The sequence below is a fragment of the Amblyomma americanum genome, chromosome 2 (genome assembly GCF_052857255.1).
Source record: "Amblyomma americanum isolate KBUSLIRL-KWMA chromosome 2, ASM5285725v1, whole genome shotgun sequence".
Taxonomy (NCBI): domain Eukaryota; kingdom Metazoa; phylum Arthropoda; class Arachnida; order Ixodida; family Ixodidae; genus Amblyomma; species Amblyomma americanum.
Genome location: NC_135498.1, coordinates 157,353,999 through 157,381,993, shown reverse-complemented (window position 1 = coordinate 157,381,993; position 27,995 = coordinate 157,353,999). Strand labels below are relative to the sequence as shown.

At 47.1% G+C, this 27,995-nt stretch overlaps 1 protein-coding gene across 1 annotated transcript in view; it reads right to left on the bottom strand.

Annotated features, from left to right (window-relative positions):
* Nucleotides 1–27,404, bottom strand: part of LOC144121915 (protein O-mannosyl-transferase TMTC1-like) — a 137,885-nt gene extending 110,481 nt beyond the window's left edge. Inside the window, exon 1 of the mRNA XM_077655354.1 lies at nt 26,079–27,404. Coding sequence (XP_077511480.1) covers nt 26,079–26,701 — 623 coding nt within the window. The 5' untranslated portion in view covers nt 26,702–27,404. The remainder of the gene's footprint in view (nt 1–26,078) is intronic.
* Nucleotides 27,405–27,995: the final 591 nt, after the last annotated feature.

The following is a 27,995-nucleotide window of genomic DNA, read 5'->3' as shown; positions in this document are numbered from 1 at the left end:
TTAAATTGAACTCGGTCGAAAGCCGCGGCCATTCTTTTCGACGACCGCCAAGCATGCTTGTTGCTCTCCCCGCCACCGAGTCAATCATTTCATTGTGGGCGTAGGTCAGCCAAATAAAGTTTTCTTTTAAGTGAAATTTTCGCTGTCTTCCTGGGTGCCTGGACTGTCGTCACCACTCTGTGACATCTGGTGGAGGCGCAAACGGATGTCTATGTCGCGCTCACCCCTGGGAGCCCCTAAAGCAGCCCGAGCCGTCCCGAAGATCACGAGAAGGCCACAGAAGCCGTCCTAACCAAAAATGAAGTGCGAAGCAGCCGTCGCCCCCAGAGGCGTCTACCTCAATAGGCACTACTATCGGACCGCATGCGAGCAAAGAAGGACTCCTCAGCGCCATCGTCAACCACGGCTACGACACCAGCCCCCCTTATTTTGCCCCAGCCCCGACTGCCGCCTACGTTGAACGGTTCACCGGGCGAGGATCCTGAAGAATGGCTACGTAATCAGTTTGAGCGTGCCGCGTATTCAACAGTTCGGAAGACAAGACTAAAGTGAGCCACGTTTTCGTCGCCCTGGGTAGAGTAGCAAGGATTTGGTTCGAAAACCAGGAAGCTTCTCTGGCGACGTGAAAACTTCCAAGTGAGGGGTCCTCAAAGCATTCACAAGGATCGTCAGGAAAGAAAGAAACGAATAAGGAAAGAAACAAAGAAAGAAAGAAAGAAAGAAGGAAAGAAAGGAAGAAATAAAGAAAGAAATAAAGAAAGAAAGAAAGAAAGAAAGAAAGAAAGAAAGAAAGAAAGAAAGAAAGAAAGAAAGAAAGAAAGAAAGAAAGAAAGAAAGAAAGAAAGAAAGAAAGAAAGAAAGAAAGAAAGCGCAGCTGCTTCTACAGTTACGCATCCAGCACCCGAATGAGACAATGACCACATAAGCTTCTTTTTCGACGTCCCGATCCTGACATCACAGTAGAGAAGGTGGTGCTTTTGATGTGTGGCGCTAAATCACACTTTTCGGTGGTATGAACCGCAATGCACCGAAGACTGACGCTGAATTCACCCCTGAAGCGGCCACCACCGGGAAAACCTCGGAAACACGAGGCCGCTGTTTCCCTCGACAGCTCCAGGTGACCAGCACAACCCTCTCGGATGGTACAGCTTTCGGAGGCAACCTGCGGGATGACATCCGCGAAATTATACGGGAATGATGTTACCATCCTTCAAACAGCCGCAAGTAGCGACCCTTGGGGAAATCGTGCGCGAAGAAGTGTAGCATGCGCTTCGCTCCCTGTCCTCGCCGCCTCCAGCTGAAGCTACAGCCATCACCTAGCCACTGCAGCGCGCAGTCCTCAGCCCCAACGACACACCATAAGTGGACCTTTTCGACATGAACCCGCTGTTCCCGAACGCCGCCCCCCCCCCCCCCCCCTGTTTCCGCCCGCCCAGCCTACAAACGATGCTCAAAGCCCAGGACATGAGACGCCTGGAGGACTTCCAAAAATCGCCCGCTCTGCTTCTATTGCGGTGAAGCCGGCCATATTCTTCGTCACTGGCCGTACCGACGTATCTGTCTTCGTGGTTTCGCCATTGACACACCGCGACCGCGCTTCGGCCAACGCTCGCAAGAAATCGTCGACTACCTGCACCGAGAGGAGCATGCGACTAACCATCATTCCCGCTCACCATCGCCGTCACCCTCGCGCTTCGCGTCGCCACGTCGCAGTTACGCAGCGGCTCTTCGCGGAAGGTCCCCCAGCCCACGCAGGAGAAACTAAACAAAGCAACCTTTGGAGGTGACGTTGCTCACCAGCGACACGACGAAGATCCTCCAACGACCATGCCGTATTATGCCGCCGCCCCGACGACCACCGTGCACGCTTGTTGCTTTCACCGCCGCCAAGTGATTCAGTCCATTGTGGGCGCAGGTCAGCCAATAAACATTTTTCATTTAAGAGAACTTTTCGCTGCCTCCTTCACTGTCCAGACTGCCTTCACCACTATGTGACAATATAACTAGCAAGCGTCCCGAAACGATTATGGAGTTCACGCAAAGATGGAAGAAACACAATTTAACGGGGTGGGGGGGGGGGGGGGGAACTTTGCTGACCTAAAGTGTGGTGAGGCGAAAGCTTTTAGCGCGGTGTTGCTGCTTGTGTCACTTATGTGTGGTTAAGGTGTTAAGTACACAGTCTTTTGTGAATCTTAAATGCTGGAGACACTGCAGGACATTTGGGAGGCATCCGTCTGATTCGACGCCTTCCCGCACTCTCTAGCGTCCTAGATAAGGAGAACAACATATGCGTTGGCAGGAAGTAGCCTAGTCGTTAGCACGCTCGGCTGCGGAATGGAAGAATGGTGGTTCGATTCCAATCATGCACAAAGATTTTTTTCCTTATCGAGTTGAAGAGGGTAACGAACGTCAGTTCCGTTCTAGTGACTTCCGGTTGCCAATATAACGGACAGGATCTCGACCAGAAGTATGAGCCATTAAAGGCTTCCGCCTTAATAAAAAATCCAATCTATTCGACGTTAAGAATTGGACAGTTGTCTCAGGGGTGACCCGATATAGAACAAATTGTTTGTTTTTGTGCTTTTGTGAAACGCGATTCCATTCAGCTGCGACCGCAGTGGCCAGTTCTGAGCGTACTGTATCGTGCGAAACGGGGGCGTACGCAACTTTTAAAAGCGGAACTTCTACTCAATTGCACTTCTACTTCTGATGACCTTTTTTTTCTACTACTGCGAAAGCGAAGTTCTTGAGCATCGTATTCACAGTCCGCGCAGGACTGCATGTGTTTCTGTTAAGGTATAACAGAAATCTTTGCTGAAAAAAAAACGTTTATATCCCAAGGTGGATGCAGGGCCCAATGGCTTGAATCTTCCTTTCCTTCCGACTAAACAAGCCATTTCCGTGTGGTCGCACCGCGGATTGTCACCCGCACTTTGCAGCAGGCGTAGAGTAACTAGAATGGCCTGGTATTGCCACACCGCCCTATATATAGAGGCGGGAAGGGCAGGTACAAGAAACAGGCGGATGCTGGCCTAAATGATGTCACCGGTACGGAAGAATGCAAATAAGGTGAAAAAACACTACAACAAGACGTCAACAAGATCGTGGTGCTACGCTTGCTGACGTCTTGGATATAGGCCAGACAAGGTAAACAGCAGAGAGCCATCAGAGTAGCGGTGACAGGAAGGGAAGCAGTGATAGCTAAGAGATGAATGAAGACGAACGAGTAAATGGAATGAACCAAAGCAAGGACAGTTGTGCCTGGCATGCCTTGTACACCAAAGTCGCCTTTACCGGAATGACCTATTGATGGTATTATTTCCCATCATCTTCGCAAGTAAGAACCAAGCGTAGGCCGAGAAAATCGATCTTCCATGCCTCATTCCGTAATAACAGGAAGGGGCGGGGCGAAGCGGCGATCGGCAAAAGCAAGAAGCCCTCGCCGTCCGGAATCCACCCAGGCTCACCAAGAGTAGGAGGCGACTTGGGCCCGGCACTTCATCTTTCCGGCCGACACCGTCCTCTAGCTTTCATCTCGGCACGTTTTTGCTCTCCTTGCGCCGTTCCTATTTGATCTGGCTGCGGGTTTCGACTGCGGGGAAAGAGCAATCAACAGATCGATGGCCGGGCTCCTCGTTCCAGCCGCGTCGCGCCCAATTAGGCTTTTACTCTTTTGTTTCTTTTCCTCCTCTTCCACGTCCCCGCCCTCTTCGGTGTGCTAGATTGCCGTATCATCGGCGGCGAAATGGCGGACCAGAAAACGATCGCGGATCGCTGGGCCGCGACGGATTCGCCGCGATCTGGCGAAGGAGCGAAGGACGGGAAGACGAGGGCCGCTCATTACGGAAACGCGGGTAACAGAACGAAAAACGATTGGAGGCTCGCCGTAGTGGATACCCTGTCGGCCGCAGCCCCTGGCAAAGAGAACATTAAACGAACGCTGGTAAAGCTATGTTCGGCGCTTTTGTCGATCAACTCTTTACAAATCCCCACCGCACACAAGGAGTGACCTGCTTCCCCGGGCGGTTTCTCTTTCCCGATATTACTCTCGAGCAAACGACGGTGAACTTCGTGAATTTGGTGGATGATTGCGAAGGTGAAGCAGACTCGAAAATGTGGGCCAGAACGAAGAGACTAAAGAGCGCCTTTTTAATAAAAGACATATATTTTCTTTCCCGATGCTCAGGCGTTTGTGCACTGCTACAAACATGACCTTTAATGTGACCGTTCTTATCCCAAATTTTCAAGTTGGTTTTGATTTATAGTTTTCTTTTTTCCTTTGTAAAACAATGAAGAGAGCACTGCGTCGATCGTTCGAACGATAAGAGTGCCAAACAATATAGAACCCGCTACTCTGGTTATCTCGCTGTATCTAACGGCTGCTCACCTACGGGGAAGAAACGTGGAGGCTAACGAAAAGGGTCCAACTTAAATTGAGGACAACACAGCGAACTATAGAAAGAAAAATGTTAGGTGTAACGTTAAGAGACAGGAAGAGGGAACAAACGCGTGTTAATGACATTCTTGTCGAAATCAAAAGGAAGAAACCGGCTACGCCAGGGCGTGTACTGTGAAGGCAAGATAACCGCTGGTATTTCATGGTAACGGACTGGAGTGCAGTAGAAGGCAAGAGTCGCCGGGGCCGCAGAAATTTAGGGTGCGGATGAGATTAAGAAGTTTGCGGGGATAGGGTGACCGCAGCTGCCACAAGACATGATTAACTGATGATGATGAATTTTTATGGCGCAAGGGCACCTGGGGCCAAAGAGCGCCATGGTTTTTTCTGCTACTCAAGGTGGGGTCAAAGACGCATTTCCCAAGCATTCACCGTAAAGAAACCGAGCACCAAGCTGGGGAAAGCTTGTACCCATTGTATCACCGGTGGGTGCCCGTGGTACTGGGGATGGAGCCCCGCACCTCCCGCATGCGAGTCGGATGCTCAAACGAGTAGGCCACCACTGCGGTCTACCAAATTAATTGAAGACGTGGACATAGTGAATGTTTTAAGGATGATGACTCTCGTCATGCAACTCACAAGTGCATTCAGTCAATTTCAGAAATCTTGGACATCAATCTTAATTGCGAGGCAACTGTGCGCTATTGCAAGGTACTGTTAAAGAAATATTGAAGGTAATGGTGCATTCTCCCGAAGCGTAGCAAAACCACTCTTTTAAAGTTTGTGCATCGGTCGCATCGATTAGTTAAGACTGTCACAGGAAATCAAAGGGGTTCGTTTTTGACTAAAGCAAGAATGTTAATAGCACAAAAGTGCAAGCCTGCTGAGAGGATATCTGAGGATGTATTGATTTTTATAGTGGAATCTTATAATATATGAGAAAATTGCGTTCATGAAAACTTCCCACTCTCCGGGTATATTACGCCAAACGCAAGGCTGTTCAATCGTAATATATCCCTAGCGTGATTCGAAATGCTTTCTTAGGGAGTTTTCTGCATTGACAAACACTTCATTTGAGGAATACATACACATATAGGAACATTTTTACCCTTGCGCCTCGTAAAGGAGCGCAGCAGTAAGTAAATTGTCTCGCATTATGTCCACGATTTTTCTAGCACGAATTGGAAGTGATTGCTGACACGCACAGCCTTAGCGGCTGCCTGTACGGCTTATTTTTCTCCCCAGGAGCACTTTTCCGTCCCAGTGGTCCGGTTAAGTTGGAAGGGAGGACATATCGCTCGCTCTAAGAGCTGCTATTCTACAGAGATTATGTTTATGTTATTATCGAAGAGCCACTCACTCCAACAGAACAGAATCCCGAATACCGCGAACTCCTAACAATTAAAAGCCTGAAGAGACAAGGACCTCTTTGCATTTGTACATTCGCGTCACAAGAATGCGGAGCATGTTTGAAATTTAGAACTGTTGCTTTAAAGTGCATAGGCCAATTGAATCTATGCACATGCGCACAAGTGTCACCTTTTAGCATAAGCACCAAAGAAAACTCAGATCTTTTCTTAGCTAACGCGCAAGAGGCCTTTGGTCGCCGAGGCGCGCTCCGTTTATTCAGGCCACGAGTGTATAGCTGTCGAGGAGCAGATTGTATGGTTTAGAAAGATGTGCGTTGGCATACTTCAAAATAACAATAGTATAATGCATAGTAATGCACAGCTATTCCGTATACTGTCTATGCAAAAGAAAATCGGAGAAGCAATTCAAAGCGTGATTTCTCGTCACTTTCAGGTGTCACGTGGTGCTCACTAATTGATAACCAGATACGGCTGAAGGAAAATGGTTCACCCATATCTTCTCACGATAAATTTGCGTGCGCTTTTTCTCAGGTACTTTGAATACCATAACTCGCCCTACCACAAAGCAAAGAAGTGATATCATGGCTGACGACCCGAGAGACGCGGATTCTATCCCGGCCGCGGCGGCCGAATTTCGAACGAGGCGCAGAGGCCCGTGTACTGTGCGATGTCAGTGCACGTTAAAGAACCCCAGGCGGTCTAAATTTCCGGAGACCTTCACTACGGCGTCCCTCATAGCCTGAGCCGCTTTGGGACGTTAAACACCCATAAACTAAACTAAACTAAACTAAACATACGAGTACAAGTGGCGCGCACTGCAGGGCCCGCATCTCCCTTATGGATTCAGCCTAACTCGGGAGTGAAGTCCCCGTCACCCTTGTGTAGAGCACTCGAGCAGTGGGTACCTGGTAACAAGAACTGAAATTACAGGGCATCCCCTGATTTCTAAGAAAAGTGCTCGTGTCTGCTTTGTTTTCGGGGCTATCTGGCGCTTTTTCCGCGAAAATGTTGCCTCTAGCACCAAGCAGCTGCGACGAGATCCGCATTTGTTTGCAGGGAAGTGCACCGCCCGTGCGCTCTACACAAGGGTGACGCAGACTGTACAGGTGTCCACAAAAGTTTTCGGAACGTCGGAATGACGAAAAAAAGTCAAATTTCCTCCATGGCTAGAAGTGCATGCAGCCAGACACTGAGGGGTTCATTGAGCAGGTCGCGCCATGAACTACACAGCACACCCTTTATTTCTAGGGTACGCTCTTACGCGGCTCATTACTTCCGCTTTGTGGCAATTTTCGTGCTCCGAAAACTTTTGTGGGCACCTGAACGTCCCTTGGCCAGCACATAAATGTGGATGTCTTCGGCTACAATTCTTTAAAAACATCGACTATCTCATTGTTTACCTGGGACAACATCCCCGTCAAGGTCATTGTTGCAAACTTACAAGTATTCGCCTTCCTCACGTGTCACGAATGACTGTAGCGTTTTTTTTAGTCGGAAAAATTCTGATCTTCAGGAAAGCGCCCAAACGGCTTCAAAATTCAGCAGAATGGCTATCAGCCCATTTACTGCACGCAGCGACAGAGGGGCACGCCACACTTGATTCCGCCTATCAGGGGATATATTCAACATACCTAATTGAGCACTAAATGTTCATTACAACCTAACACTTTGCCGCCATGTCTACACTGCCGAATTGAAGGAGTCTGGTTTCTGTAGTGCTGCGCATGCAAACTGGCTATAATTTAGAAGGACTTGGTTGTGGGCCAGTTGGAAGGACATCGTGAGGAGCTAAAGCGCCAAATTGGACAGGACTGAGGCAGGCGGCAACACAGGGCGGTACTGACAACTGAACATGAAACAGCAGAGCTTGTATGGATCAGTCGCGCAAGTAATCTGGCAAGCAAACGTAAAATGAAGATAAAGCATGAGAAAACAGTTCAATGGCAACCATGACGAAAACAATCGGTATGGTGAAGGGAAATAAACCGAGCAAGGATGACACAACTAACCTGCGCAAATCCAAACACAAACAACCTGTGAAACGCTGACAGAAACGCTAATACTTTCTGAAAAATAGACAAAGAAGACGTGCTGATACAATAATCTGACTCGGATCGCAGGATGGCAACAGCCCCTACAATTTCCTTTCCCAACTGCCCCTTTCTTCTTCCTATGTTATCGCCTGCCTGAGTCCCGTCTTGTTTTGCAGTTCTGCTACTCATGATTTTAATTCTTTTTTTTTTCTGTGAAGCAGAAGGGGAAGAAGTCGCGGAAAGCCTAAACCGTATGGTGGACTCCTACGCCTCAGCGAGCGTTTTCCGGACCTTTATACGGGGGAAAAATAAGAAAAACTTTTGGTGTGTATTTCTTGTGTTTCAATGGCTGCATTTCGGCTAGGGTTTCGTTAAGAAATAAAATAAACTCGGAGTCACCGAAACCCGGATGACTGATGATGCTGCGCGCAGTTCCGGTTCCGGTTGCTGATCGAATTCGTAGGCCGAAAAAAGGGGAATTCCTTGAAGGGGCAACGGCCAATGTAAGGAGGGACGAAAGTTTTGATTTTGATGATAAATACTTGCACATTTGGCGAATAACCCATGACCGTCAGTTGAGCTCTGCATCCACGAAAATTTATTGCTATTGAGAACTAGAACGAAATGCATCCATCAGACAAGCAAATTTATTTTCTCACATTTCACGTTACCTACTGCGTCGGAGCATGTGCACCATAGGTGTTTAGCACAGCGATGCCGTATAACAGGTAATGTTACCGTTTACCACGCAAACTACAGCGAATGCGCCGCCACGCACAATACAATTAAAACGGGGCATTGGCAGAGTTGGTTTTCGCATGCTCTGTAACTATTAACGTACAGTTAGGTAGTAGCAGTAGCCTTTATTTCGGACATAGTGCAATATTTGCCATGTTTGAAACGCAGTATCTCGCTTGATAAGGTCATCCTATCCTTGGCAACAGTGGCGATTGCACTAGTAACAACCATATCTTCAAGCTTCATGATGAAAAATCGATCAGAAATCCACGGCGTAATGATACAACAAAAATGCAAATTCCAATACAAAACAGTAAGCATAGAATAAAAATACAGTTACTATGAAGTAGAATGTACACTAAACGATTGTTGCAGGAATACCCAATGCTTGCTTACGCACACGGTAGAAAAAAAGCGGACCCATAAGATAAAAAAACAATAAGAAATACCAAGAAAATGCATTATGACACATTTTTAAACAGTGTGTTATTTGTTCTTGTACAAAAGGAAATTAACTCGATATAAAACCGATATATGAACTGCGTTAACAAATTACAACACACGTAAGCAAGCCTTGATGGTTCAAGGTGTAAGCGATAACGGAAAACGCCCAAATAGCGGAAAATATAACTACAGCCACGCAACAAAAATTTTACTCTGTGTGAAGACGCAAAAGATTTTTTGGAAAACTTTCTGCGCCTAAAAATGTCGCCCCTAGCATCGCAACAATCGACTTCCTAAGACACAGGAAGCCAAAGACGGTGTCGACGTCAATGCCGCTCGGACAGAGTTTAGGGGCTGTACCGACGGCCACAGTTCGCGATAAATCGGGCTATGGCTACAAGACGCACATGATGGCTGGTTATTTCGCCCAATAAGGAATAAAAAAATAAAAAAATTAGTAGGGGTTTAACGTAGTTAAATCGAATAGACGCCCGAAAGCAGGTGTTAATTCTTCAATAGAAGGGAGCACTTAAGCTCCGCCTTAGGGGTATGATGCGTTTTCTTCAGTGGGTTATGTCCATATGTTGAGAGTTGGCCATCCTCTACTTAACAGTCATAGAAGGCTGCAACTCCTCTAACCAGTGTCAGCGTAGTGGCGCAGTGGTTAAGCTAATGCGCCACTGCACTGGCAGGTGGCTGTTTCTAGCAATCTTGATTGAAAGTCCAGGTTAGTCTGTCTGGCCAGTTGTTGTCACGTGACCAGTCACGTGGTTGATCTCGTGGTGCGGTGCGACCACGGTGGGAATGCGAGCACGGCTAAACTGCGAGTTCGCGGCCAATAGTGCTTTCGCACTGAAAGGCTCGCTTAAAATGAACAAAAAATAAATAAGCCGCCATCGACGTTGAACCCGGGTGTCCTGCGTGAGAGCTTCTTCTACCTGTGGTCGAAAACGGTATATTTTTGAAAGGCCCAATTTTTTTTTTTGTGTAGCACTTAGAGTGTGTAGTTTGATATAATTAATTTTAGTTTCATTTAAGCCCTTGGAAATGTCTTTTGCAGCAAGTTCTAGTTGCGCGCCGCACCAAGTTTGCTTCCAATGACGTTCCATTGGGAGAATGTTTCCTTTTTCGGAGAATTTTGGGTCTGAAAGTAGGCCCAAAAGAAAATCTGCGCTAGTTTTAAAGGGATGCGAAGAATAGACATGGCAGTCAGGGGAATGGTCGCTACAATAGATAAGTTTGGCTACGCATAAAAATCACAAGCCCTGGTGAGCTGCAACCCAGGCTGCAAACGCAGAAAAAGGAGAGAACGACGCAATCAACGCTAGAGCGGAAAGCCTTCCCTTAGCGCCACCTTCGAACTTTCTCATCGCCAGCAGTGCACGGCAACTGCACAGAGGTTCCCTACTGCCCCTGTTTTTAATTGAGCGGGAAAAAGTGATTCTGAGACAATGCAGGATAATCTGGATTTGATCTAATTGGTTCATATTGCGCATAATATAGCGAAAGTGCGATCGAGTACGCAAGATTCGACAGGAACGCTTAGGGGGGGCACCTGTTCAACCACTGCAAGCATTGCGAGTCCCCAGGATGTGTCCCGCTGCTACGCGAGTCCACCTTCTTGGCAAAAAAGGGCAGGCAGTTGGCGCGTGAACTACGGGAACCCGTGGCGATCAACGGCAATAAGGAACCCTCCATCAGTGCCGCTTCCGTAGCCCTAACTGAAAACTAAAAAAGATACCTTGGGCAGTTTTATAAGTTTTCACGCGCCACCTTATGAGAAAGAATGGTTCTTGTCGCCCTGCCTTTTTAACCTTTTATTTTGTTCTTAATTATTTGCCGGTTTTTAGTAACCTGTCTTCTTAATTTGGATTTATTCTTTAGTATCACTTCTACCATTTGATCCTGGTTGGCGCTTTGAACCTCCCTGTGTTTTCTTATTTTTCCCTTGCTACTTCGCATATTCGTTTCGCCTGTTTATTTAGTCGCGTGTTTTCACAGATTGGTTTGTTACCATCACCTTGAGAATTTCAGCTTGGTTGGCGCCTTACAATTCCCGTTCATTACACGTGCTTTTTTCCTAGTTGCTTCGTTTTTATCCGGTGACGTTGACCACTTCTGTTTCATCGTGTTCTTATTTTCCTGTTTCCCAACTCTTCCTCCCACCTCTTTCAGCCTATATATTCTTCCATGCGTCAGTTATTAGTAAGCCTCACGCCATGTCTCCTTGCTGTGTGGTGTCCCTCTTTGGCTGCTGTTTTATGTTCATTCTGAGACAAGGCGAAACGGCACTCAGCTTCACCGCCAGCTTCTTGACGGCGCTTTTGCCTTATCGTTGTTCTATGCATTACTGTTGTCAATGAGGGACGCCGCAGACTGCCCGGGGGTTTAGGTTGTCAGGAAAACAATCATAAAACAAAAGAAGGCGGTTAACCTTGTGTAGTACCTCACGCTCCCAATTACGAAAAATCAAATCAAAAACACTTTATTTTCAGGCCATGCCCTGCAGAGACCGAGACTAAAGTCAAATACAGCCTGACGAGGACTCTGCCCCCGTTTTGTTCGTACAGCGTAGCAAATAAAAGGTGCACATGACATGGAAATCTCGATTCTCCATTCGACATAAAAAAAAACTTACAATTTAGCAGGAAAACAATACAAGCAATACTACACATATACACAGTTGACAAAAAATCATATGCCCTCACAAACTTCGTAAGAACTTTAACGCGTTACAAGCATTCAGTGAGCACTGGTGCAGCAGTCAACCTGGCCATAAAAACGGAATAAACAGTAAATGAGAAAAAAAAACGCTCAAATTATAATGAAAACGTTCTACATAACGTATGCGGCTGCCGCAGGAATTAATACAACCACAATATGACCAATATATGCTATTTCTTAAAACACATTGCACCAACACCGCTTCCAGTTCGAGCTGTTGATCGATCCGTTCGGCCTCGCCCCGCTGTCTGCTTTCGGGTCCGCTTAGCTTGCTTAAATATAGCCTGGGACAGATAATGATTCGTGGTTGCATCCCAGGACCAGGGTGAGAACTTCTTGAAATGCTCAGCTGGTGTGACCACTGCATGAATTTCCTAAGCAGCCTCGCAGTTAGACTTCTGTGGATGACAATGAGGAATTACTCCCTTATTTACCTCCCATATATTGCGACCTTGCTCCAGAGTTAGCGCTGCGCGCAAATTTGTTATCTTTTTTTTTTCATTTGCGAAGGCATCTTTCAGTACCACAAGCCCTGCTGTCCAACCGTGCATGGGTGTTCCGACTCACGGAGTGCACATTTACTAGCGGTTCCGAAAATGGCTACACATGGCCAAAATTTAAAAGCAGACGATAATGAGCAGACGAAATATTCAAGTCATTCGTCATTCGGGCCCGGGGAGATGAGAGTGTTTGTGAAAGACGAAATTCTTGGTGCACTTCGCTTGAAAAGCCACAGCGCTATATGCAGGGCATGGGCGTCTTATTAAACGACATGCGTGTGTGTGACATTCGACAATAATGTTCCAGTTTGTATCACTAGTCTGAGATTTTGCGCGTAATGGGAAGCGAGTAAGTGGACAAGAGTTGAGAATGACTATTTGAATCATAGCATAAGCTGTGGCCAATGCTCTCTGCCGGTCAGAAAACAACCAGCGCTGGCAGCAATCCTATATTCAGCGGCCACTTCTCGCGGGTAGGATGATGTCAAGTGAACGCCGCAGTGCTAATTTTTTCTTCCTTTTCGCGGGGCATGACTTGTTTTGTAAACATTTTTGCCGATACCCGGCAGTTTGCAGGCTCACGCTTGCTCTACTGAGCGGCAATAGGTACCGGTATTTGTCGCGCATGCGTAGCGGTCGCTAGTATGGCCCGGTGAACCGGAACACAGACGGAAGTACGGAAACGATATGAGTCTCGGTACCTAGGTTCTTGTTAACTACGGAATCTTTTCTCAGCTAATGATTCTGATGCATTTCTACAGTCGCTAACAAAAGTTAGTTGTCATAGAGGTGTCCTTGTTTTTTTTAGGCGTTATATAGCAATACACCTGTCGGAAATCTGTGGCCGACAGCCTCCAAAACATGGGTGGTTTCTATAGATTTCGTACTTTGTTAAGTTGGGTGCAACATGTCACTTCGAATCTCGCATCCTTCAAAACGCTCTGTTAACTCTTGGAACATCTAGTCGTACACTTTTGCTTCCGCAACATGTCGCAGGGAGCACTATGTAAATCTATCTACGAGAAGCACTCACTGCGTATTGTTGAACGGAAGCGCACCCTAAGGGAGCGCTGCTAGCCTCGTCCATAGGCACTGTTGGCTGCGCCATCGGAGCCGTGCTGCACGCAACAAATGACGAGCGGTTTTCAGTCCGGATATATGTCCCCGCTGTGTAGGTGAACATTGTCGTCGTCATGTTCAGTTTAACTACGCCCGCGGCAGGATAAATGCCTCTCTCATATCTTTCAAGTTAATCCTGCCCGACGTTCCAACGACTCAGAAAATGTTCGACCTTCATGAATAGCACAGTTTAATAGGAAATCGAAATATGATACATAAGTATTGGCATCTCTGATCGCGTGTTTGAACAGTTCGCATAAGCCAACGTTATATGCATAATCAACCATTCATATCAAACCATCTAAATTACAACGGGACGGCCTTTTCTTTCGCAAACTTTGTAGCACGCAGATGTGCGAGTGGTTCATGTTCAAAAGATGCACGCCCCAAAGTAACATTTCCATCATTTTTTTTTCGCATAAGTTTCTCTCGACAAGCGAAGGTGGCACCAACGCTACCGTGTCTGCGTCTTGCAGCGCGATAATGTGTCAGGCATTTTATATCATCATTGGCGTGCTCGGCGGGTTCAACGCTAGAAGGCAAGCGCAGGCGCTCGGGCCCTTTTCGTCAGCAGATTTACGTTCGCTCCCCGCCCATGGAGGACGCTGGGTCTACGTGACGGAACAGCCACGGCTTGCAAGAGGCGAGGGCGGGAAGAACGTTGGTCATTCATGAATATGTAACGGCCGCTTGGGGTTCCGCCACCGGCGAACACGCTCGAGCCTCGACCGCCAAGGGCTGCCCTGATCCACTGCCACGCACTGTGGCAGCCGGGCCTATATTTATGCAAGCAAACACACACGCGCCGCCCGCTCGGCTACCGCGTTATCACCCATGCAGTCCGCACTGCTACTACAAGCACTGTGAGCACACAGCGGGGCCTTTATTACGGGATTGCTCACGCAGCTCTGCTTGCTTATATATATATATGGTTTGGTTTATAGGGGATTAACGTCCCAAGGTGACTCAGGCTATGAGGAACGCCGTAGTGAAGGGCTCCGGAGATTTCGACCACCTGGAGTTCTTTAACGTGCACTGAAATCGCACGGTACTACAACACGGGCCTCTAGAATTTCGCCTCCACCGAAATTCGACCGCCGCGGCCGGGATCGAGCCCGCGTCTTTCGGGCCAGCAGCCGAGCGCCGTAACCACTCAGCCACCGCAGCGGCATGCTGATATATATCATATAGCATGCTGATATATATCAAATATGATATATATGAAATCATATTTGCTTAATGATTCCTTGAGCAAGGTCCCAAAGAATACATAACGGCTAGCAAACCGTACATTCGTGAGAACGCAAGTGTAAAGAGGTTGTGTCGTTATCAGTTATTCGAAGCGAATATTGTTATTGAAGGTAAGAGGGAAGTGTATTCCGTTGTGTTTCAAAGACAGGCCATAAGAACGTTTTACAATTTATAAGGCGCCGGCCCCACACCATACCCAACCATATGAGCCCTGTATATCTCTTTCTAGACTTCTGTGAATACTGTTCGCAATTTCTTATCCGTCGCCCGGAAAGTCGCCCACTTACTAATATACTTGCTCCTGGTTCTCGGTAATGAAGAAAAAGAAACTCGAGTTGAAATTTGCCTCGGGCTAGTTCGTGCTTCATTCTATATTTTGGGCAAAAAATTAGTGCAACATAGGGAAGTTCACAGGTAAGACTCACAGGACAAGCGCGTTTCCCTGTCTTTCTCACTAGTGAACGTCTTTGTGGTGCACCAATTTCTTTACCCAACAGAAACAATGCATAGTGCTTCCTATCAGAAGTGTCACGCAATGTAGCCCAGCTTCAAATCCGCCGTAACGTTTTGGTGTTCACTTCGACATCCCTTTTGCATTATGAGCTGGCGTTCTTTTAGCAGCACATTTGAGGCTTGGATGCGCGCAAGAACATGCAGAATCATGGCTCTCACATGTTTCACCTACTGAGTGGCACGTGAACATCGTACTGGCCTGCACGGTCACTCTTTTCAGACACTGGTTTGACTAGGATGCGCCACGGCAGGACCACTGCTGCCCCCTCGCCTATAAAAATGGTCTATAGACACTCTATAGACTTCTTATAGACTTTATTACCTTCATATAGATATTTATTTTTGTATATTTATAGTCTAGAGACCGTCTATAGACAAAAGTCTACTAAAAGTGTATGGCCATAAATCGATAGATTGTTTATAGACTGCCTATAGGATATTTATGGGAAACTTGCGCTGAAGTTTGCGGTGCCGACTGCAGCGCTATAACACACTGCCTAGCGAGTAGAGCAAGCAGTTTTGCGTAGTAGTCTTCGCACTTTTCCGCGCCACCTTCAGGCGCTTATTGGCGTGAGCCTCTGCGCTCTGTCGAAGGCGTACGTGTCGTGCGTCAGCTATCTGAGCTACGCCGATAGAAGCTAGGCAATGAATGCTTCTAGCCAAACGCGGGTATCTAATCGCGCAGAATATGTTCTCGCGTTTTCAGCGGCCCAAGCGGCTGACAAAAGCAGTTTTGAGTCATCGAATGGAACAATTGCAGTGCCACCTTGGCAGCGCAGGTTCCCCATTACCTAGACTGTTCACTAGGGTTTGTCTGTAGAGAGTCTATAGACGTTATAGACAGAAGTCTATATACAGTCTATAGACTGTGTAAAGAAATTTTTGTAAGGGATCGGTGCAGAGGCAGGGTTTGTGTTCGTGCTTAACTTTTCCTCTTCGTCCTAGTAGCTGCGATTTCTCTAAGGTGCTAACGATACGCAAGCTACAGGCTTCAGACGCACGCACTCGGAGCTGCTACAGCGTTGCACAGACGCATGCCGTAGTGCCGTAGATTGGATTGGATTAGATTCGATTGTATTAGATTGTATTAGATTGGATTGGATTGTATTGTATTGTATTGGATTGGATTGGATTGGATTGGATTGGATTGGATTGGATTGGATTGGATGGATGGATGGATGGATGGATGGATGGATGGATGGATGGATGGATGGATGGACGGATGGACGGACGGACGGAAGGACGGACGGACGGAAGGACGGACGGACGGACGGACGGACGGATGGTTGGTTTATGGTTTATGGGGGTTTAACGTCCCGAAGCGACTCAGGCTATGAGAGACGCTGTAGTGAAAGGCTCCTGGAATTTCAACCACCTGGGGTTCTTGAACGTGCACTGACAACGCACAGTACACGGGCCTCTAGAATTTCACCTCCATCAAAATTCGACCGCCGCGGCCGGGATCGAACCAGCGTCTTTCGGGCCAGCAGCCGAGCGCCATAACCACTCAGCCACCGCGGTGGCTGGACGGATGGATAGGTAGGTAGGTGGGTGGGTGAGTGGATGGATGGATGGACAAAACTTCTATTCATTTCAATTCTCGTCAACCAAAAATCAGGTGTACCAAAGCCTCAAAGGGCTTGAGTGGCAGCGACTGGTAGACAGCGTACTTTGTCAAAACAAAGAGAAATTGAAATGTTGCAACGAACTCGACAATAAAAAACTTTAGAGCACAAAGCGACAAATATATAGACATACCTATTACAACGTCAAAAAGGGATGACAGTAATGTGAAATTTAAACAGTAACATTGAAATAATTATGGGGCAGGAAGCAACGCGGAAAAATAACGTAATTTTTTTTTCAGTGTGTATTTTGTTTTGATGTGTTATACACAAAATGGCAACCTATTGAAACAGGTAGTACATAGTACTGACGTGTGCGTTTTTCATACCGGGTTGAGGAGTGAGGAATGCAGTAACGGTATTTTGTTCCTAAATCAGGTGCAGGAACATGCGGAATGTTGAACTGACTTTGCCAGAAATGTTCAAGCACAATAGTTTCTGTTAACAAGGCGTTAAAGCTTGGAAGTTTTTGTCTTCATAAAATATCAATGTATTTACCAATCCGCAGGTCGTAGGAAATATTCTTTTAAATCTAATGCAGGAGCGAATTCACCCTGTGCTGCCAGCGAACCGTGAAGCCACCATAAAAGTGATTCCGTGTCTAAGCACATTCTTGGCTATAGAGTGTGTAACACATTTACGGACAGAAAAACGCATAAAATATCTATTATACAGGACACACGATAAAGCACGAAGTCTTTGGCAAACAAAAGAGAGTTGTGAGTTCCCAGAGAGATCACTCTCGAAGATCAGGGCAAGATTTTTGTCCCAATGCACATATTTTACTTGTACACAGTTACAATGAAAAATGGATGAAGTATGCAAATAAACAGGCTGGTTCAACTTATATTGTTTGATTTTTGATATGAAAACATTCAAGCTCTGTTTTAGAGGTATTAACATTGATAAGTTTAGACTTAAACTAGCCAATGGCTTTAATAGCGGCCATCTGTATTGCTATTACAGCATCAGTGTATTTCTTTGCGCGTGCAACAATGACAGTGTCGTCAGCATATTGGAACAATGAAACCGGCACATTGTTTGCAGGGTCATTAGCGTATAGATTGAATAACAAAACACTCAATATAGAACCTTGCCGGATTACGTAAGTAATTGCCGTGAAATCGCTATGGAATCTTGAAATCGACACATATTGGCGCCTATGTTGTAAAAAGTTAGTAAGCAATGGGAAAAACGAGCCTCCAAATCTCAGTGCAGAAATTGTATCAAGCACAAGAATTTGGCACATGCTATCGAAGGCCTTGCTTACTTTAAGAAAAATAGAGCATAAGAATTGATTCTTATCAAATGCTGAACTTAGTATGTCTGAGAATTCTTCAAGAATATCTGTTGTTCCTTTTCCTGGTGTGAAGCCATACTGACAAGGTGATAGAACACTGTGCGTATTCAAAAAAATCGTCATGGTAAGTAGTAGAAGCTTTCAAAAATTTGGTCGATGCATGGGAGAATAGAGATGGGTCGGTAATGACTCATGATGTTTCTGGAGCCACCCTTGTACAAAGGTATAACTTAAGCAGTTTTCGTTGAAGTCGGTTTTATACCGCTGGAAATGATACTCTTAAGGATAACTAGTTGGACACCTTTAATCGCTTCAAAATTTCTGCACAATTCAGAAACCTCGAGGTCGTCATGATTATGAGATTTGCTACGTTTAAGACTGAAAAGAATACACCTTAAATCACTTTCGGTAATATCAGGCAGAACAGCAGTTTCCATCACACTGGGAGGCATAGGACAGGCGGTAGGCCAGGTTCGAGATGCGCCATAGACCAGAGCAAATATTTTGTTAAAGTCATTCGCAATGCACTGTCCATATTTACGGAAATGGGAGATAAATACGTATCATTATAAATCACTAATTTCAGATTAATCATCAATAACCATGTTTTCTTGCTGTTAAAACGAGCTTCGTTAAACTGAGACCTAAAGTGGTTGCGCTTGGCCAGACGGATCATGACACTAACACTGTTTCGTTCACGTTTAAACTGCAGTTGTAGTTCAGAACCGTTTGGGGCACGTCTAGATCGAGCCCAGAGCAGTGGCTGAGTGGTTACGGCGCTCGGCTGCCGGCCCGAAAGACGCGGGTTCGATCCCGGCCGCGGCAGTCGAATTTCGATGGAGGCGAAATTCTAGAGGCCCGGGTTCTGTGCGATGTCAGTGCACGTAAAAAAACCCCAGGTGGTCGAAATTTCTGGAGACCTTCACTACGGCGTCTCTCATAGCCTGAGTCGCTTTGGGACGTTAAATCCCCATAAACCATAAACAATAAACCACTTATTGTCGAAATTTCGCTGCTTAACTATCACCTTGCGTGAAGAATCGGCTTCGTGCGAACGAAAAACCTCGACAAAACTGTCATATAATTCTGCAGGGGACACACTATCAATAAGACAATACCAATCATACTTTGCTATTCTTTAATCAAGACGCTTATAATCAAGTTCTGATACATTTTGCTGGCTGCCCATAGATTCAGGGTGGCTGGAACCATCTGTTAGCGAGCAGAAAACGAAAATAGTGGTCTGCAAGCTTGACTTCAACCACAGCAGACCGCACCGAAAGGTTTTGAGAACGCACGTTTATGTGGTCGAAGCAAGACTGGACCAGCTGCCCAGATAAGCATTCCTCACGTGTAGGGCTGTGGATATTAGTCTCTAGTCGCCTCTGTGATAAGGTGTCCCGATAATCTGCGACTGTTGGCACAGTGGAGCGTCGAATATCGATCTTCACATCACCGACAATGCACAAGTGTTCTTCGCGGTAGAATGACGATATTGCAGAATCAAGCTCAGCTAAAAAGATTCGACCGTTACAACACGGAAGGCGGTAAATTGCGAGAAGAACCAACGACAACTAATGTGCACTTAGGCGGAGCGCAACCACTTCTGCTTGAGAAAAAGGAATACTAATTTCAGAAACGAACCAAGAGACTTTAACAAAAACTACAATTCCTCCTCCTGTTCGTTGTAGACGAGTGTAAGAATATAACTTGTAACCTGGCAGCGAGAAATGTGATAACACATCTTACGAAACGTTCACTTCCGCGAGAGAAACAACGTCCAAACTTGAATGAAATGGGAGAGTTAGCGCACAAAAATGGCCCCAGTGTTTCCGTATACTGCGAATATTAACACGAGTAAACATAAATGATTTGCCTGTGTTATGCTGAAATAACTTCTGGAATTCAGGAAAATCGGAACATTTCACGAAACCAATGTCAGACATGGTTATGTTAGTTTTTCAAGATCCGAAAGCTTGTTGATGCGAATGAAAGGTGCGCCTTCGGACTGCTTTGCAAGGACCTTCCCATTTTTGGACATGACGAACTCAAAAATCTGTTCTTTACCACTAGACCTTGCTAGTCGGAACAGCTCGCGATTAACCTGAGACAGGTTATAGTTAAAAAACAGCCGAGGAACTGATATGAATGGAGTATCACAAGCATAATGTCCGCATCTGATTCGAAAGCTAGGTTGCCCATATATCTTGAATATTTGAACAGATACGAAGACTTGCGGACGCCCGGCGTGTATCCCGGGGTGGATTTGCTAGCATTGGCTCTAATCTACGCAGAAAATATGCGTTCCGTTTCACCCGTAGCGACAAATCAAAGTAGCAGATCCGCGCACCATTTTTTCGCATAAGCCGCAGCTGTCAAGCGCGTTTTGGTGTAAATAGTTCGTGGCGGTATGCGTTACATTCGCCTGTATTTCATCCTATTCAGTGACGGCTGACCGAGACGAGGCAACTGCCCAGCAACGAGAAAAAAATCGGGTACTTACGCCCTGCGAGCAAACAGCACAGCTTATTTTTAAATATTAATGAGGGGTGGGGCGGGGGTGGAATCAGTGGTGCGCTGAATTAAGTGTACCGTGGCCGCTTTATGGCGCTTGATTCGCAACTCTGCATTGTCTTTCACCACCGGCGTTTTACGGGTACTTACAGCAGGAGCTGTCGATATATTGAAAGGAATTGAAGTATTTCAAGTGTTCTCAGAATATTTTGTGAATTTATACAAATATAAAGTCCCGGGGGGCTTAAACATGCGCGCAACTCATAAAGGAAAGCGGCTGTATGGTTATATGAGACTTAGCAGAAGACCAGTTATGATCATGTGACTATTGGAGAACAGTGCATGGGCTCTCACAGTCGCAACTATAACAAAGATATGCCAGCGATGCTTCCTACATAATTGCTAAGCAAAAATGGCGTTTGCACTGGATGCAGAATGGTGAGTGTACGAAGAGAAATTCATTTACTGAGTCACGCAGAAGACTGGCATTTCTATACTACGGCAAGTGCTGTTTATGTTTTTTTTAACCTGGAACAAGCTCCGATTTCTTATTTTTGATAGGAGAATTACGGTTGAACAGTGCGCAACACATTTGTTTCAACCCTGAACGGGGTCGTCAGCAGCTTTAAGAAGGAGGCTGTTTAATCTCGTTAACATAAATGTAATTATTGAAATTTGTAACCTTATTCATCAGAACGATGTCTTTTGCTGAGTGGCTCAATTCGCCGATATTCAGTAAAAATGAGCGTTGTCTCATTCAAAAATAAGAATTCTATTACGAAGAACCAAACTTTTTACGTAACTAATTGATATCAGAGTCCATATTTGTAACTTTCGTATTGATTTCGAAGTTTCAAAACGTACTATTGGCACAACGCTTCTGGGTGCTCGAGTGTCTTCTCCCTTAGCCTCCGTTGAGGTACAGCCACCCCGGTAATTATTCGTACCCCGTGAGCTTGCGCTCAGCAAAGCAATGTCTTAGGCGCCCTGAGATAACGACTCATAGTTTTTAAAATCAACGGAAGACGAAATGCTTAATCTCTTGGAGGAACGGAATTACCATCCTCTTCTTTTACAAGAAACTGTTCAACGAAGCGAAGAAGCGCCCACTCACTCGGAACGCGCACTTCAGACACAAATAGGAGGCAACTGTCGGCAGTTCTACAGCGAGCAGTAAACGGATGTTCCGTTCATAGATATTTTTGCCACATCCAGTTTGCGAGTAGACACAACAAAGACGGTACGCATCCAATAATATGTCGATCTAGACATCAGCCAAACGCGACAAACTTTAACGCACCACGAAAGTTAGACGGCCACGCTCCTACGGTTGGAGATATCGCAAAGGCGCCACTGCGATATCTATTCAGCTCGTCTGTAACCATGAAGAGTGCGCAAAAGGCTGTTACTTTGCTGTTCGATTTACTCTGCTTACTTCTCAATTAAATTCGTCTCACTGACACTGAAGGCGTCACAGCAGCCGTAATTTGACGCTTTTTTCTACTTTGATTGGTGTCTATGCCGCTGCAGCAAGTTGCATTGCAGTGGTTTCATCGCGAGAAATGGTCGCGCCCGCTTAAACCTACTTCGACAGCTCTTTGCCCCTCTCATCCCTCTAAGGAATTATTAGAGTTTGAACTTCATTTGTTGTCACCATAGTAGATTGTCAGTGCGCCTTGAGGCTGCCGGCATAACTTGAGTGAATTCAGAAGCGCATGCCTCGTTTGTTGGACAAGTCAAATCAAAGCCACTCTGTAAGAGAGAATTTAAAATACAAATACGTGCAGCGTGTTTGGCATTTCGGCACGGCGCCGATGTTAAGACACCTCGTTTATTGCATGCCAGGCGTAATTTCAAATTCACGATCCGCTTTTCGGAGGGTCTCCTCAGCGTTTATCCACGCTTATTCGCAGCGCGAGCAGAGCGGCTGTTTTCGTACTTGTCAACAGCAGAAATGCGCTCATTGCAGCCGCCGCACTGCCCACGCGAATTCGGCTATTTCCGTTGCAGAGCGCCTTTTCGTGTTATCTGGTTGTCGAGAAGAGCGTAATCTGCGTAGGCTCCTTCCGTTGCTCCGTGTTAGCTCGTGTTTTTCGTTCGGGCGCCGTGAGTCTCGGTGCGAAGTCGAAGCCTCTTCGCTGAGTTTCAAAATGAATTCTGGCAAATTCCTCTCCACCTCTTCCGACCGGCATGCCCCGAGGGGCACCGCGGATAAAGCGTAAATAAAGAAAGAAATGAGCGAATAGCATTAGCTGCAGAAAACGGAAGCTGATGCGGGAATCCGGTGCTCCTTCACTCGGACGCTGCTTCCGTCTAAAGTGGCCCTCTCTAAAGAAAAACATGCTCGTTGGCCAAAAAAAAAAATGACGCGCCATGGCCACTTTATTTGTGTGTTAGGGCTCTGAGTTCCGTCCTACACGGATGTTTCACCTTGCTTCAAGGTTTGTTTTTTTAATACAGTGAGTGAAAAGGAGGCGCCGTTGAGCGGAAAGGCTGTTTGCTCTTAATAAAATGATTTACATGGGCGAAGCCATATCTAAAATGAATATTTTAAAATTATAATCAATATATTGAAATTTGGTGCGCCAGTTAATAAATAAATTGGCGGAAAAAACTAACGATCGAACAAACGTCACGTAAATTTCTCTCCCTCCTCAAGGATGCAGTATTTCTACCCAGCCACTCTTATACTCATCAACCGCAAAACCTTAGCATCTGTTTTCTTCCCAACGGATATCGCCTTCATGCTGTTACTTCGTTTGCACCTTAGTACATTTGTTTCTCTCACATTTTTGTTTCTTGTCTGCCACAGATATTGCTTTAGCTTCCTTCCATTTCTTTTGCGTTCTTTAATGGGAGGTCTTTTATCACTGCACTAGAACCCTTTAAATGTCATATCTTGATAACGAGAGTATTTAACGGCACCCTCAATGAAAACATGAGAGCGGACACAGCTCCCACAAAGATTCGTGCTGACTAGTTCTACGAAACCTCCTGGAGCACACTGCCCAGACTTCCTCTTTGAGCACACCTTCAAAGCACCTTGATTAATCACCAGGCTTACGGTGAAGATTTTATTGACCACACGCTACGTCAACGTCGATGCAAATCAGGCTACTCAGTACTGACCATATAGCAATGCCTCTAAGAATTCACTATTAATCATGTGGTCGAACAATGCGAATTTATTTGAGTTTCTCAGGCACTTTAACGTCGGTACACGCTATTTCCGCACCTGATAACTCCTGTGACTCGGAAATAGAAAACTTGTCCAATGTACTGTACAACGAAATCGCAGCAGCACAAGCCATAGACGCAGGAATAAAGCTCTAAAAAGCTCTTTCGCAGCTGCTTTTTGGAACCTAGGATGCTGTTTAGTGAATATGGCAGCAGTGGTATCGCGTCCGTCGTTTTCAGGAGCTGTCAAAATGGTGAGGACCAGTGTGAGCAACTTTTACGGTGGTGGCCGATAAAACACGCGTATGCCGTACATTGCAACAGGCAGGAAAGCACTGTTAAGCTCTTTTTCACTTTCTTAACAGTGCAAGTAAACCATGTGAGCCAATAGGAAATATAATATACCTGTGTACTGCCTCAATTTCATAATTCTTCTTACATTAGACATTTTAGATAACACAGCAAGAAGTTAGAAACGCAGCAGAAGATACGTGAATTACAAACTATCATATGCTAAACCTTAAAAAAAAAAAAATTGGCGGCACAATGCACAGCTTGTGGCCGCGCTCTTGCTGTAAGATTTCTTAGCACGCTTCGCAAGCTCCGCTTCCCCGCGAACACTCTCCCGACGTAGCGTCAGCTTGAGGCCGAAAAAACACGGTATACGAGCGGTGTGCCCCGTCATAAACGGGATTGCGCGCGCAACCTCTCGCTTCTTCCCTTCCCACCCCGGCACGCTTCCCCAGTTCGCCACGCTGTCGTCGCGCGGTCTTCATTCAGGGGTTGCCCTTCCCTCTCAACTTTGCTGCGGGCTCCCTCTTTTTGCTCCTCCTTTGCTTTGTGCGCGGGGCTGGCGCCGTCAGGCCACAGCTCTATTTGTTTGTTTTTTGCAGCGCTGTTTCGTCGCCTGCCAGCGCAGCAGCTGTCGGTTACACCATTGCTCTTGTCGCGCCCAAGCACATAACGCCGCGTAGGCAAAGTAAGGGCGCGTCGGGAAAGACGCTGCTCGGCAAGCGTAGGGGACGCACGCAGAGGTTCACTGCGAAGGCTTTTAGAAAAGGTGCTTATTTCGCAGCAACGCGAATGCATTACGGCGACATTCCCAGAGAGTCGCAAAGTGAAAGTAGCAATAAACGCATCTGTCGCGCCAAAGACGAAGACTGGCATGGAGAAAGTCGAAACGGAGCGCCCCAAATTAATTGCGATCATCAGGGGTTCCGTAAAATGCACCTAAAAGAGGGAGTAAGAGAATTTTTTCTTTTCGCCGCCACTGAAAGATTGGATAGGTTCTGCTTAAAAAGCTAACCTATTAAATTATCAGGTTGCTCCTTTCAAAGCAATAGTACTTTAAAGACCATTAAACGTCGGTTAAAGTATGACCTGAAATTAGGTATTTGGATTTCCGCCATGCATATGATTACGTCACGATTTAATTCAGAGTAAACCATGGTGCAGGTTTATCATGTAAACGCCTTTTAATGATTTTACAAGCCAGTCAGAAAAGACTTTGTAAGGGTAAGAGTTCTAACAAACAGGGAAAGAACGCAACGTAGAGGAAATATCAAAAGTATAGCAGAAAGTGCTATAGCGTCTTCTCTCATAGCGTCCGTTGAGGTACATCCACCCCGGTAATTATTCGTATCCCGTGAGCTTGCGCTCAGCAAAGCAATGTCTTAGGCGCCCTGAGATAACGACTCATAGTTTTTAAAATCAACGGAAGACAATATGCTTAGTCTCTAGGAGGAACGGAATTACCATCCTCTTCTTTTACAAGCAACTGTTCAACGAAGCGAAGAGGCGCCCACTCACTCGGAACGTGCACTTCAGACACAAATAGGAGGCAACTGTCGGCAGTTCTACAGCGAGCAGTAAGCGGATGTTCGGTTCATAGATCTTTTTGCCACATCCAGCTTGCGAGTGGACACAACAAAGACGCTACGCATCGAAAAATCGGAAAGTTAGACGGCTACGCTCCAAAGTGCACCGCGGTCGGAAGTATTTTTTCCAAATTTTATGAAGGGCGATTTGTACAATTACGAAGAAGAAACTTAAACATCGAGTGAAAACGCGACAGGCTGCAAGCTCGTGGTTATGCTCGAAATGATCTTCAACGCCATGCTTGCCTATATAGTCAGTCTGGGGCTTGAATGGCGTTTGTGCACTGTTGGAAAAAACGTCTATTCCACTCCTGCGTGCACCTGTCAGTGAACTTTCTTTTTGGGTCGTAGGGAGATATTTTATATTGCGTGCAGCTGTGCAGCCCACCGACGAAATGCAATCTGCAATCGCTGCGACCTTTGAAATAACGATGTCTAGAAGAAGCAAGCAGCGGGAAGCACTCGCTACGCATTCTTAATGTTAAGCCCACACTCACCTGAAGCTGAGCACGGTCAGTGGGCGGTACGACTTGTGGCTCTCCGGGTCGGCCATTGGTCGCCCCCAAAAGTCATTCATCCAGAGGGAAGAGCCGCGTGTTCTCGGCCGATGTTCTCCGGTGACGTCGGGGTTTCCCACCACCGCCACCATGTCGTCGTGCACGAACTCGCCGTCGAGCGAGTTTAGGTAGCACAGCATAGCCACCAGACCGGCGCACACGGCAGGCAGGCACGGGACAACACTCCAGCACCACCACTTTGAGCACGCACAGCTCTCGGCAGCCACGGACGCACCGCTCTCTAATCCGGCACGCCGCTTTTGCCGCTGGTGAAGTCGCTTCCGTTGCTCGCGCGCAGGTGCCGCGTCGTCCGCAGCGCTGACAGCTTCTCTCCAGTACTCCCGCCATCGCGCGGTCAGGCAATCTCTTAAGAGCCCGACAAGTTCAGCCAATACGCGCAGGACGCCGATTCGGCGGAAGAAGTTCAAACCGGTGCCTTTTGAACTAGCGTTCGTTCGTCGCACAGATCCTGTCGTTGCTGACGGATCGTCTTCGGAACTATGCAGGTAGTTATGAAGCACGGCTGCCTCACTGCCTGCGGCGGTCCAAGCTGCACACTGCATGGCTAAGAGCCGATAGCTTTTTCGTCCGTGGTTTCTTGCACAAGACAAAGCTCCGTAGTCTTCACATAAAATTAAAAGTTTTAGTCCATCGGTCACCTGAGCTTAAGACGGCTGCACTCCATGTGTGGTCCAGCTTGTGCGTCCATGGGTCCGGTGATAATTCAGCGTTGCTCTCGAAGAACGGTGCTCAAGCAGCGATAGGGAGGAAATTCACGGCATCGCCTGCAGATAGAGGCACGTGATTATCGGCCAGGTCCGAGAACATGCTCCCATTCACAAAACCACCGCTGAGCGCAGCCAAATCCATCTGTTTTAAATCTTGACTGGGGAAGTTGTAAGAATACCGAGGCGTCCACGTTGCCAGACGCAACCATACGCAGCCGAGCTGAGTGGGACAAGAGAGAGACAGCGCCGCGACGCTAGTCTTTCACAGGTAGGCCGCATGATGGGCGAGCCGCTCGGCCACCGTGGGCAGCCAACGCCGCCGGTTCCACCTGGCTGCCCTGGGCGCCCCGACCTGAGAAGAAAGCCCAAACAAACAATGCGCCAGCGGCACATCCGGTGCTACGCGACCACCATTGTGGCTGGCGCGCTAACTGCCTTCGGACAGGCGCGGTGAGCCGTTTGGCGGGCCCCTGCTTCCCGCTGAGGTTTTCCCGCGGTACGCTCGAGACCCGAACTGATCGTCCGGCCCGCCGGCACTGCGGTCGCCCCCGGGTGAGCGGAGGCGCCACGGAGGGGAGAGAGGCTGTTTCACGAGGAGGAGCGGAACGCCAGTTCAACGAGCAGCAACAGAAACGCAACGCGCGTGCGTACTCGCGTACGTGCGCTCTGTTGGAGAGAGTGAGCTCGCAGGATTCCGATAGGTTAGCGGGAGAGCGGGCGCCGGTCTCTCCGCTGCGCCCGCGACGTGGGAGACCGCCAGCGCCGCCGCTGCTGCCGCAGAGTTCGTACCACGGGTCTGCTCTTTCCGAGAAACCCGTGAGGTGCTGCCATCTATGGGTCCATAGGAAAGGGAGGATTAGAATTCGGACGCACGGGAGACGGCGGAAAGGGGAGGGGAAGATCCCCTCTCGTGTTGGTCGGTCGGGAAAGAGGCAATTTGGGATGCCACTTCAAGACACCGACAGGAGCACCACGCGACCAGAAGGGGAAGCGGGAATCAGACGTCACTGGCGCAGCGTCATATGTGATTGGCTCTATTCCACACTGAACGGCTTATAGTCTTTTCCAAAGGATCGAAAAATCATTTATTTTCAGCAGAATCGTTATTTCTGGGCATGATGCAGGAAAT